Raw genomic sequence first — 13,117 nt, 5'->3', positions numbered from 1 at the left:
TGCAGAAAAATGTTTAAGAAAGTTTACTTAAATCATTCACTTACTTATTGTAATGAAATATTTTGAAACAAATTTTTCGTCAATATCAATTCAGAAATCTTGAGAATGGCAACATTGTTCAACAGCCTGCAGGCATAACGTATTCCGAAGGTGGCAACTGATGAAGCATCCCGGCAGCCTCCGGGTGATGGGTAATTTGTTCTGACTTTGCGTGAACATGATTTATCAGAATGTAGCGTAGCCCCACGACCTACACACACGCATCAAGGTGCTCACGGAGAAGATCTTCGGGGCCTAGAACCACGCCGTAGTGACGAAGCATCCGACATTCGTCATGAACCTTCCAGCAGGACCAGGAAGCACTCTGAGGTCAGCCGCGCGCGTTGATGAAGATGATGGCTTTGGGGGAATTTGCTGCGCCTGTTACCAACCAACGAACCAAACTAGCGGCTCAACCACGCTGAAGAAGTGTGAGATGGCCAGACCGCGCGGCCAAACTGGTCAGTAATTTATTGAGTGATCAATTTGGTGTGGCGCGAAACGGAGAAACGCCCTCCAGAGCTGGTGGTTAATTAGGGAAGATGGACCGCGCTGGGCTTTGGGATGTTCTTGTTTGGAGCTCACTCTCTGTGCGTGCCAGCGCAATGAGCTGAAAATTAATTGGAATCTTCAGCGCACATGTACGTACGCGGCATTCTATCGCGTGTGGGATTTCCCATCAAAGGCCCTTAATTGAACATGGTTGCCAGAGGATGACAGTGGCTAATATTTTTGATGTTGAGTGGCATTGGATGTTGCGTGACATAAATTTGGGAATCGTTCGTGTTTTTTTTTATTTAATGGAAAATAAAGAAACATGCGAAATTCTGTTATTTGCATACGATTAATAGGTCGGTAGCAAAAATTTTTAGTGTTCTACACCCAAAATTCACAGTCGAGATAATCGTTCTCTCAAAATTTATTGAGGGCTCAGTGCCAAAATCGATAGAATAATGGTACCAACTCACACCATCATAACAAATGAGTTCATTCGTTAGTTGAATCAATAAATCTCCAACAAGTGTCATACATCGACTTCTGACTTCTCCTTGGTCACCAAGCTATAGTGGCCGAGGCAGCTAAGTCATTGGATTGGTTTGTCAAAGGTCTCTGGTTCGATTCCCGTTGTCGACACTTTTGGTTTTTTGTTTGACGGATGAACTTTTTTTGCAAATGAACCTCGAGAGAATAGTTCTATCGCCCATCTCGAGCTGTGTTCTCTGCGTCCGTGAATGGTACCACTATTCTCTCGACTCGAGACCATCATTCTCTCAGACTAGCGCTGCCAGTTTTGGGTGTAGTGTTAATTCATGTTGAACAGAAGTTGTCCTAGATCTGGGGCCTCGTTTCACGTAAACGAAGTTGACTTTATAGCTGTCAGCCACCACTGCTAGTACCAACCACTAGTGTCTTTCTTTTCACTACAAGGACTTCGCCGCTTGGGCTCCTAAGTGTTTGAGTACGGCACAAATCGACGGCGCCGGATACGCATATTTACACAAAGAATTTTAGAGCGCCCGCCGCGGGATTCGAACCAGCAACCTCTAGATTGTGAGTTTAGTGCGCGGTCCGATTGTTCCACACGAGCGGGATCGGGGTTTCACGTTAAAGTATATTTTAAAATCCGCTTTGAAAACACTCCCTTTTCCTGTCATTCTTTAGTAACTAAACGGCCTTCTTATAGTAACCAAAATTATCAGTGCTGAAAAGCTCATTATGGCTCTCATTTGAGTGATGAAAAGAAACGAAAAGTAATAATTTTAGGCACTGTTTTGAATGTTTTGGTTATTCTAAGGCATAAAAATAAAAGTTTTACTGAAATAGTAGTTTATTAAACAAGTTGCAATAAGAGGATGTTTTCAGCACGAGTCGTACATTTATCCAACGAGGTTCACCGAGTACGACGAGTGCTGAAAAAAAATCAAGTTTTGCAACGAGTTCCATACAACATTTTTTGCAATTCCGAAAAACACCCATTGAGTGAAATTTTTATGTATTTTGCCAATAAATCGTTTAAATCAAAAAAATGTTGAAAAGTGTTACTTTTCGAAACAAGTGCTGAAAAGTGTTGCTATTCAATTCTGTTTTTTTTTTTGGTACAGAAAAGTAGGCTATTTCGTCGTTCATTTATGACAGGAAAAGTAAGTAGTTTCACGACGGAATTGCAAAAAAGTATTTTTCATAATTGCAATGTAATTCGTTGCTCAACTCGATTTTTCTCAGCATTTGTCGTATTTATTCAACTCGTTCAGTTTAATGGATAATTCGAAAAAAAATGTTTTATAAGAAAAAAATGTACGCATTTCACATTTAGCACAAATATATAATTGATTTGCAAAAAACATAGTTTTTTGTATTTATTTTTTTTATTTTTTGTAAACTTTAGAGCAGCGATTCTCAACCTTCTTCCAGGCTGGTACCCCCTGCCATGTCAATTAAGTAGGCCCGGTATCCCCGTTGAGAATCGCTGCTTTAGAGGATTTAGAAAGACGACTTTTGAGCTATTACTCAGTAAGGGCAAAACATATTTGGCAGTGTTGCCTTTTCTAGTGAAAATTTAAAAATATCGCAAATAAAATTTACTACACTTTAAGATGCAAAATTGGATTTCAAATCATCAATATTTCTTACAATTTCTTTGATAAGATAAGAAATTTATACCTCATGTTTGGTTTTTGCGTAAAAAAATAGTTTTTTTTTCATTTTGATAAGTTTTTCAGACAAACTTATAGAATAAAAAAGATAAGAATAAAAATATGTTCAGAACATGGGACAGAAAATTTGCAATCGAGTTATGATTTTCTTCAAATGTGTTTTTTTAAATAATAAAATTTACTCAAAAATTTACTTTGGTTTTGAATGTTAAATCAATTATGCAATCGTAAAGTTATATTTTTTTATAAAATGCATAATTTTCAAGAGCTGCAAACAATTTTCAAAATAGTACTGTAAACCGGGTTTCATTAATAGATTTTTTCAAAGTTTTATTCAAAACATATACTGGGGTATGAAACACAATGTCCGTGTATGCTTAAAAACAGTTTTCTTTTCATTGGTGCTTTAAAAATAGTTTGGTTGAAAATTGTAATTTAAAGAACCAGTGACACTAAGATTGTCACTTTGAATTTTTTACAAATCATCGCTAGTATGTTAAGTTGTGACACATGTGTAACAAGATAGGACGAGTCGTAATATAGCACACAAACGACGAAGTTTCTGTTTAAAAGTTAACAAATTGATTTAATTACGTCAAATTAATCATTAGAATTTTTTTTTTTCATTTGATCAACATTTTTTAGAAAATATTTTTTGATATTTAAATATTTCAGTTTTTTTGCCATCTAATTAATATTTGTGGCATGATTCATAAACTTTCCAAATATCTTGAGAAGATATTTCTACTGAAATGCAAATTTTTAAAGTTATGCATAGTTCTAGGATTTTTTTTTGTTATAATTTCTTTTCCCTGAAAGAGCACTTTGCTAGCAAAATCTGAACTTAGATATTTTCAGTTTAAAGTTTCTCAAAATCTCTGAATTGCAAATTAGCGAGGTTCACGTTTATATGAAAAAGACATAAGTGTTCAATTTCAATTACATCAACTGGAATTTTCAAGTCTGAAAATTTTAGCTTATTTGGTTAAAGTTTAGTTGATCTGAATCCGTGAACCACACTATTGCAAATGTAAAATCCTGGATTAGAACTGCTAAATTCTAATAGAAACACAAATTGAACTGTATTTTGATTTATTTTTTAATAATACATAAAACTTATTGTAACCTAGGAACTAATTTGGGCTGTTCTTACAGTAATTGGATCCAAGGAATCCGATTTTGTCAAATCAGTTTTCTGATTCGAACTCTTTGTTTTTCGGGAAGAACATGACGCTTTGAGAGCATTATAATAATCATTTTTTATTAACGTTTACATAATTATTGTTTACTAACCTTTAAAAAATTTCAAATTTTGTTGAAACCACTTGTTGGGGAGCTGGGGGTAAGACGGCCAGGCGGGGTAAGACGGCCACCCCACTGTTTTAATAAGTATACTAATGAATATTACTAAAATGTTTAGCAATACTGTTCCTCATGCTAAATAATGCCTTTGCCAGAAATATTGTTTGAAGTAGTATAAAAATAGCTCAAAATGAAAAAATAATTTTTGAACTTGAAACTGGATGTAATTTTCATGAATTACAACTTAGGCATTTTTGTTAAATAACAATATGTTTTCCTGTCTTCAAATATTTTTTCATGTTAAATTGAAGTTTTCCCTAGATTATGTTCCTCGAAAAAGTTCAAAAAATGCGATGAACTGTTTACAAAAAATGTTAAAAAAAAATTATTTGGGGCAAGACGGCCACCTCCTCCGGGGGTAAGACGGCCACCCGTAAATTGTAGATTTTATTTGATATAGGTTATATTTTTGACGGTTTTTGACTGTTAAGACATATTTGTAGATAAGGAAAAGCATTTTCAATAAAACTATCCATTTTAAATCAAAATGCTGTTAACTACCGTTTCGACAACATTCTTTACTGTGATATAGCAAAATTCATTGAATAGTATGAAATCCTATCAAACTTTTCATAAAAATCGCTAATTTAATATTGTTTACATTATTTTGATTTACTTATTCTAATCGAAATACACAAACTAATTTTTTTGTATCAAATTGTGTTTGTTTTGTAGTAAAAATTCATAGTTTTTCATAAAATTTGGTCGCAATAATATGAAATTCACTGAGCCAAAATATGAAATTTTTTAAACAGCATTTTTCTTCATATTTGAAACCTGATTTTTTTCAACCAAAATAGTTATGATGTTTAGAGAAGTTTGTTGAACCAACCATGTAGGTGTTTGGGTGGTTTTAGCAAAGTTATTAAGTTAATTTATAGCACTGGCCGTCAGAGAACGAACATAGGCACCATGTTTTGCGAAATATCAAAGGTGCAGTGCTTTAGTTGTCACCAGAACCCATTATTTTGGGTGCTTATAATAAGCACCCCAGTTTGAAGGTGCTTATTTTTTGCAAGGTTTTTTTTTTATTTAGGCATTAGATTGATGAAATTTGTATGTAGATTTGGAAATAATTGCTGTAGGTGTAAGTTTAAATGTTAATCATCTTGCTTCTTGGCATTTTTTGGAAACGGGAAGAATTGCCAAAGCATTTCCCTCAGCTCGGGTTTGACCTTGCGAGAATTGACGGATGACATTTTTGAAAAGTTTCTCATAGAGATTGAGGGACACAAGGGGATTGTGTCATGCGTTCAAAGTGGCTTTTCATTAGATCTAAACAGCTGCTCCAAGAACATCCTGTATTATTCACGGTTCATTTTCATACTCGTCTGCCTCATATTTTTGAAGGATTCAGTGCCTCCACGCCAATTGACCCTATTTCGGGTCGCATGAAGACAGTATTTTTTACCATTTCGAAAGTCTGCTCAAAAATAGGACTCGAAGCCGTCTTCTTCTCAAGATCTACACTCACAATTCGGTCACTGATGTCTAATTTTGGCCACATTGTAACATGCCATTGCTCCTCAAGAAGTACAGAATCTTCTAGGAACTGACCAAAAACCAAGTTCCAAATGACAATGTTGACAACAATATTTTTTTCTGTGGTAAAAAAAAAACAGGTCATAGTTACCTTGTTTGAAAAATATGCACCAGCACCGCACCCAAATATTTTAAAGTTCGGTGCTTATCGTAGTTACCTTACTTCAAGTGCAGGTACTTATTTCCCTTCCCTGCTGGCCGTCTTACCCCGCGTATTTCATATATATACGATTTCAATTATTTTTTTAAAGTTGCTGAAAAGTATTGAAAATTGGTTTTTAGACCAACTAATTTATGTCATTTCTATAATGGACTAGTAGTAGAACAATATGTACGTAATTTGAGATCAAAATAATCTGTTGTGTAAATTTTATTAGACTTCTCCCTTAGGGTAGCCGTCTTACCCCCATCTCCCCTTCAGGTTCTTTGAGCACTTCTCTACAAAGCTTAGTGTGATCCCTTACCGTTTTGATTGTATTTAATTCGTATTTTTCATTTTGCAAAAAATATGTTCAAAGTATGAACGCCACACCGGTTTACTGTAGCTGAGAAAATTCTCTATAAATTTGATTTTTGTGCTTTCAAAATCGTAGAAATTGATAAAAAAGGTGTCTTCTTTCAAAACTACTGTCTAATAGGTAATTCTCATCTTTCCAATGCTTCAAAGAACGAAATGCTTCATCGTTTTTTAGATATCTATTTTTTTAAGTTTTTCTGTTTTAAATAACTTTATGATTTACTGTAAACATTTTGATAACCATAGTAAGTTTTTTTTCTTATCTTTTTCTTACTTTCGGTAATCCCTTAACTACAAGCAACAATTGTTCCAAAATGGATTATGATACAACACACAGCTGAAAGGAACTCCATATCTCTGTTATGTATTCCAAAAGAACTTATTGTATATTGATAATTCACCAATAAAACCGAATTGAATTGAATTTTGATAACCGTTCAGGAATCTTGTCAAATGATGTGTCTTGTATGTCAATTACTCATCAAAATGTGCTAAATAAGACAATTAAAAACTTTTTAAAAGGTTGCAAATCGCTTAACGTTTGGAAAATTTTGTATTCTTAGTTTTGAATTTTTGAGATTGATCCAGAAATTAAAATCCTAAACCCGTATTAAAATAAAAATTTAACAAATTGTATTTTACGTATGTTTTGTAAACAAATATCACCAGTGTGCTATGATTTAGCTGATACAATCGAAATGTTAGCAGGTTTTAGATTGCTAAGGGTATTATTATATTTTTATGAATAAATTTCATACATCCTTTACTTAAAAAATGTATGAACAGCTACTTGAATTGCATGTAGAATTGTATGGATGGCCCCCATAAAGTAATAAGTACTAACAAATACAATAATAAAATGCTCGAAATTGGCCGATTTGGTAGAATTGCTCAGTTATGATTCAGTTTCTGTTTCAAGCGAAAATTATTTGGGTTTACATAGTTTAATTGATATTAACACATTGCTAAACTGATCATAAACTTTTAAGTTGATGTTAAATCGTTAATTTAAATAAAATCGGTTAATTCAAGATGTTTGAAAAGAACTGAAAGACATGGTTGAAATCCATTTAAAAAAAATAATGTTATTTAAAAGTAGGCTTACAGAAACTTTCCCCTTTATCTTTCTAGAAAAAATCACAAACAAAACTTCCCAAGAGAAATATTCCAGCCTATTTCAAATTCCACCCAACATTCTACAGCCAGCCACAAGCAACGCTCGCTGCGCGCCCCCTTCACCCAGAACATCCAGGCAGCTCTACCTTCTGTTTCTGAGTGACAATCATCTGCTAGATTGCTAAATCACTCTCTTCTTGCTACAGTTGGCCGTGCCAGTTTCATGCTGCATGGCGCTCTACCTCTCGGTGTGACAGACAGGTATGGCATCATCCACACGGTACAACTCCGTCAACCGTCATGTGCAATGTTTTTCTTTTCGCCTGTCTTCCACCGCATTTTCCAACCGCTTTCCATCGTTGCACACAATTTCCACCTACGTTGAATTGAGGGAGGTGGGATGTTTCCACCAACAGGTGAACCCAAACAACTTTTCACAACGAGAAGGTGAAATGTGCAATAAAAATCTCGGCGCTTTATATTTTTTTCCCTTCGTGCAATTTTGCACAACACACAAACACACAGATGGCGACGACGACTTCGTCGTCGTCGTGACGCATGGCACAAACGTGACCCAAGTTTGCTTCCCGAAAAAAGGAAAAAAAAAAAATCCCAGTCTTGACGCCACGCGAAAATGCCTAAAATTGGTCCCTTTCGATCCCCCTTTGTGATGGGAGCCGCCTCCGACGGTAATAAATCCCCGAAAAAAAGCAGCAAAAAGGAATCCTTTAATCTTAATCGATGAGTTACGGGCACACGGCGCGGAGAACCGCGCCCAGGACCAGTCTCGGCAGCCGCCAGACGCGACACTGAACCGGCGGGTTCTAAATTTAGCCGAAATTACGACCAGACGAGATTGGCCGTCGTCTGCGTCGGTCACTCACCGCGACACGAAGTAGGCCGAACGCCGCGTGAGCACCCGCTTGGCCGTTTGTTTACCAACGGCGCTCACTCTCTCGGGCGGGCGACGAAGTCGCGTGAGCGGCCGGGGAGAGTGAGCGGTACCGCTTCGGCTCGGTGCCGAACTGGGTTCGGGTCGTGAGTGGCTTCGCGTGCCCACCGAGAAGATATAAGGAACTGGCGGCATTGTTTCGGGCTTCAGTCACAATACGGCAACTCGCGAGATACGAACGCGTTCTTTCTTGTTGTTTTGGAAAGGGGGACGGTTTTTGCGCGGGCGCTATTCAACGGTTTTTGGATATCTCGGCTTATCAGGATTTGCCGGGAGGAGTTTTGGGAAAGCTAGAAGAAGAGGAAGGGAAAAAAAAGTTTGAGTGGATCGAGACTTGGTGGATTTTACAAGTGGACTAGACTAAAACAGTCGATTTTGGGACAAGTGCACCGGCTGAAGTTGGAAGATGTGTCGATGAAGTGTTTGTTTACAAAACAAGCTCTGTTGTGTTAAGTGCCTTGCCGTTTAATTTATGGTAAACATTTGTGGAGAAGTTTGAAAGTCACGAAGATAAATGTTGGAGGAAAGTTGAGCAACACACGATTGTTTCGAAAAGAAAAGAATTTCAAAACCATGAAGATGCTAGTGATGATGGTGGCCACTGTGGTGGCGCTGGTCCCGATGATCGGGGCCATTTCGTACTGCCCGAACAGTTGCACGTGTGACGACGAAAAGTTGCACGTGACGTGCGGTGAGGGTGAGCTGGACGTTCTTCCGATCGCGCTGAATCCGTCGATTAGGCGGCTCGTCATCAAGTTCCACCGGATCCGGTCGATCGACTCGTCGATTCAGTTCTACACCGAACTGACGATGTTGGATCTGAGTTACAACCATTTGCTGAGCATCCCGGAGCAGATCTTCATGTACCAGAAGAAGCTGCTGCAGCTACACTTGAACAACAATAAGATTGGATCGCTCAGTAACAAGACGTTTACCGGCTTGACGGAACTCCGGGTTCTGAACCTGCGCGGAAACTTCCTCGATCAGGTCACGGGTGAAATGTTCCGCACGCTGCCCAAGCTCGAAGAGCTCAACTTGGGAGGAAACCGGATCAGTCAGCTGGACGCGAAGGCATTCGAAGGCCTGACGGAACTTCGCATCCTCTACCTGGACGATAACGCGATCAAGACGATTCCAACGCTCTCGTTGACCCCGCTGAAGACCCTGGCTGAACTGTACATGGGTACGAACTCGCTGTACAAGATTCAACCCGGGGCGTTCGAGGGGCTTCAATCGCTGCGACGACTCGACATCCACGGGTCTATGTTGGTCAACATCACCGTTGATACCTTCCGAGGCCTGGAGAGCATTCGCGCGTTGGACCTTTCCGACAACCATCTGCTGAAGGTACCGACGTTGCAGTTGAGTGTGCTAAAGCGACTCGAGGATCTGGTGATTGGTCAGAACGACTTCGAGACGATTCCTGAAGGAGCGTTCTTTGGATTGACGAACTTGAAGAGCGTCGACATATCGGGAGCGCTGAACCTGAAGCGCATCCAGAAGGATGCGTTTTCCGCGAACCCAAACCTGGAGTCGGTAACGATTGCGTCCAACAAGGAACTGCTGGAGATCGATGAGGGCGCCTTCTCCGGACTTCCCCACATCAAGAAGGTCATTCTGCGCGACAACAAGATCTCCACGTTCCGCGAGGAACTGCTCCCGTGGAAGCACCTAACGGACTTTGATCTCTCGGAGAACCTACTAAGCTGCGACTGTCAACTGCTCTGGCTACGCAACCTCCTCCACCGGAAGAACGTCGAAACGGAGGAGGCCCAAATCGTGTGCGCCTACCCGGACCGTCTCCACGGAGAATCCCTCCGAGACATCACCCCCGAAATGCTCGGCTGTCAGCATCTCCAGTCCAAGGAACGCGCCATCTTCGGTGCCATCATCGTCGCGTCCGCCGCCACCGTCACGACCTTCGTGCTGATCGTGTACCGCCTGCGCCACCGCATCCTGGACATCTTCCGGCGGCACTGGCGCACCACCAAGCGTGACACCCTGCAGGAGGAAAAGGACATGGAGATCCAAAAGTCCCTCGGTGAAGGCGACTACCACCAGCCGCACTGCAACATCTACACGTACAACTACCACCCGGTGTTCAGGAACCAGCAGCAGCACCCCTCCATGTACGCCGGAGGTCAGTACTCGCTGCCCTTCCCGCACTACCAGGCCGGAAGTCATCATCACCAGCAGCAGCAGATCCCGCTGCCCCAAACGCCCGTCGTCAACGGATCGCTGACGCTGGGTCACCTGCCTTCTTCGCTGAGTGGCCACAGCTCGGGCGCGTCCTCGTCCGGCTCGACCGGAACGGCCACGACGACGATCTACTCGCCGCAGTACGCGCACCACATATACGAGGTGCCCAAGAACGTCGCGGACACTTAGGCGTTACTGGCTTGAATGTAAGAGCGGGAGAGCCACCAGGTAGAATCGGGTATTATCATCAAAAAAGTGTAGGGTTAGGAAATTGTCATTGTCTCGCGAAGGCCGGGAAGTTGGGCTGAGTGAGCGGTTTGAGGTTTGAATCAAATAGCTCATTTTGCCCAACTGTCACCGGTCTAGTTCATTTTCTAGAACACTCATACAAATTCACGCGCACATCCTTAACTGTTATTCAAGTGTAGGCTAAGACAAGATGTATAAATTATTATTAACGCATTAAGAATGGCAAAACAAAACTGATTAATATATTGTATTACCAGCGTGTGAATGCGAGCGGGAACGTGAGTAGAAACGATGCAAAGCTTGAAATTTACATGGAATTTAGTGTGAAATTTAAAGAAAATTAAATGTAAATTTGTTTCAGTGTTTTCACTTTGATAAGCGTTGCAGTCAATTTCGTGTAAATTTTAGTACGTCACTAAATTAACTCGAAAATCATGTAATTTTACATGATTTTTGAAACCTATTCAGGATAAACTTACAGTCAATTCCACGTAAATTTCATCCAAATTTGTCTTCGTTGGAGTGAATGCGAATAAGCAACACACATGGAACAGAAAATCATATCGTGAAAAACAAAAACGTGAGCGATTTTTAGCCTGTATTTCTGCACCGTGTAATATTTAAAAAAAGCAAAAGTTGTATAAAATAATTCTAGTCAATTTGAAGAGAGCAAATCTGAACGGATATCAAAGACTGTCCCTGGAGTTTAGACCCCGGGGAAAATGGGACGATTGGGTTGGACGGTTAATTTTTGACTTTTTTTGTCGTGAAAAAACACGGTGGGAAACACGTCAGCCGGAATGGGCCCGCGAGGCACACTCTCTTTTTAAATTACATTCTAAGAGGAACGAAAACATCAACTGTGAGAGAGATCAGACGGAGAAAATGAGCGGAGTTTTCTTTCAATTTCTTGTTGTGTAAATAGAGACAGGACACTGTGCCGGTTACGTTCTGTGTAAATATAAGTGACAAACCATACAAAATACACACAAACACACTCATAAAAAACAACAACAAAAAACACAAAAAGTTAGTTATGTATTTTTATTACACTTTTTTATAAGAAACGTGGTACGAAATAAGGACAGAAAACCCCTTCAACGAAAAATAAAACAAACGCAAAAAAAGAAAGACATTGAGATACGAAATAAAAAAAAATGTTACAAAAGAAAATAATAATTAATGACGTTTTTAATTACCGCACAAACTCACACAATCACACAAACCAAATTCATCCCTTTTTTTTATTTCCATCTCATTTTCGCGGGAAAAGCTCGTTTCTCTCTCACCCCCGGGAGGCAAATTGGCTTGATGATGATGATGCTTCTTGTTTCATCGTCTTCTTGTCTTGGTCTTCTTGGTTTGGTTGTCTGCCTCCGGGGGTTGAAAGATCGCAATGTTCCGAGAAAGAGTGTTGGCGGTTTGGTTGAATAGGAGAAAAGGGGAAAGGAGTTTTCCACCTCTCCGCCACCATTAGGATGTTTTTCCTGGCTGCTGCTGCAAAGGTATTTGTGGAAATGAAATGTGCGATGGCCGCGGGAGCTTCGGCTGGATTGAAGAGGAGAATTATTGAAATGAAAGGTGAGTATTTTTGCGGTGAAGAGCTTTGAAAATTGTTTCTTATTTTGTTGACAATAATCTGGTTTTGTTTCATTTTTGTTTTATGCATTCATTTTGAAAATTATGTTGCTTGTTCTTCTACAATGATTTTTTACTTTATCTATTTTTGATTTGTTCTTTCATTTGCACTGATTTTTAATGTTTGCGTTCAATTTCCCAGAGATTTTCATTCGTTTAAACTGCATGAGTTGAAATTTTGAGATTTTCATGTAGTATGCAATTCTCATCGTGTAAGAGGTTGTTTTTGTAAATATATAGTTTTTAAAGCCTTTATTTCCTACTATTCCACAAATCATTAAAGAAATCAAGTAATTTTCCGGGAAACGGGAAATGGACGCTCTAGTTACATTTAACAAAAAATCAAATTGTTCGCTCTACAGCATTGCCTTGACGTTGTCGAATGCGAGATTCCTACTCGAAATTAAGGGTCCGAAAACTTGATTGATGAGGCAATTGCAAACTTCTTTTTACACGTTAGATTCCATCCACTGACTGACCTTTGGATTGTGAGTCCTACTGCCTACCAGCGACTCCACCGAGGCAGGACCCAAGGAGACGACTCCTACACTTGGATTGAGCTAACGACCTAACCTCTAGGTTAGACCGGGGCCAACATTTACTTCCCCGTCTGACAGAAGGCGTGATCATACAAATCTCGTCTCGAAAAATGCCACCGGGACCGCCTGGGATCGAACCCAAGCCGACTGGGTGAGAGACAACCACGCAACCAGTGACATTTAACATTTTGATTAAATCTAGTGGACTTTAACATGATTAACATTTTACATGAGCCAATGGAAATATTATTTAAAGTTTATCGTCCGTGACAATCAGAGGGCGGAAAAGTGTTATTCAAAACACTTCATA

The 13,117-nt window shown here is 39.6% G+C and overlaps 1 protein-coding gene across 1 annotated transcript; it reads left to right on the top strand.

The window, feature by feature from the left end:
- The first annotated feature begins 8,352 nt into the window (after positions 1-8,352).
- LOC120423366 (insulin-like growth factor-binding protein complex acid labile subunit) lies at positions 8,353-11,828 on the top strand. Its single transcript, XM_039587142.2, has one exon. The coding sequence runs from the start codon at positions 8,756-8,758 to the stop codon at positions 10,568-10,570; it is 1,815 nt and encodes a 604-aa protein (XP_039443076.1). The 5' UTR covers positions 8,353-8,755; the 3' UTR covers positions 10,571-11,828.
- Positions 11,829-13,117: the final 1,289 nt, after the last annotated feature.

Source organism: Culex pipiens, chromosome 2 (genome assembly GCF_016801865.2).
Source record: "Culex pipiens pallens isolate TS chromosome 2, TS_CPP_V2, whole genome shotgun sequence".
NCBI lineage: Eukaryota > Metazoa > Arthropoda > Insecta > Diptera > Culicidae > Culex > Culex pipiens.
This window is presented reverse-complemented; position numbering and strand designations above follow the sequence as displayed.

Coding starts and splice junctions, on each gene's coding strand:
- LOC120423366 (XM_039587142.2), top strand. CDS start 8,756: ATGAAGATGCTAGTGATGATGGTGGCCACTGTGGTGGCGCTGGTCCCG.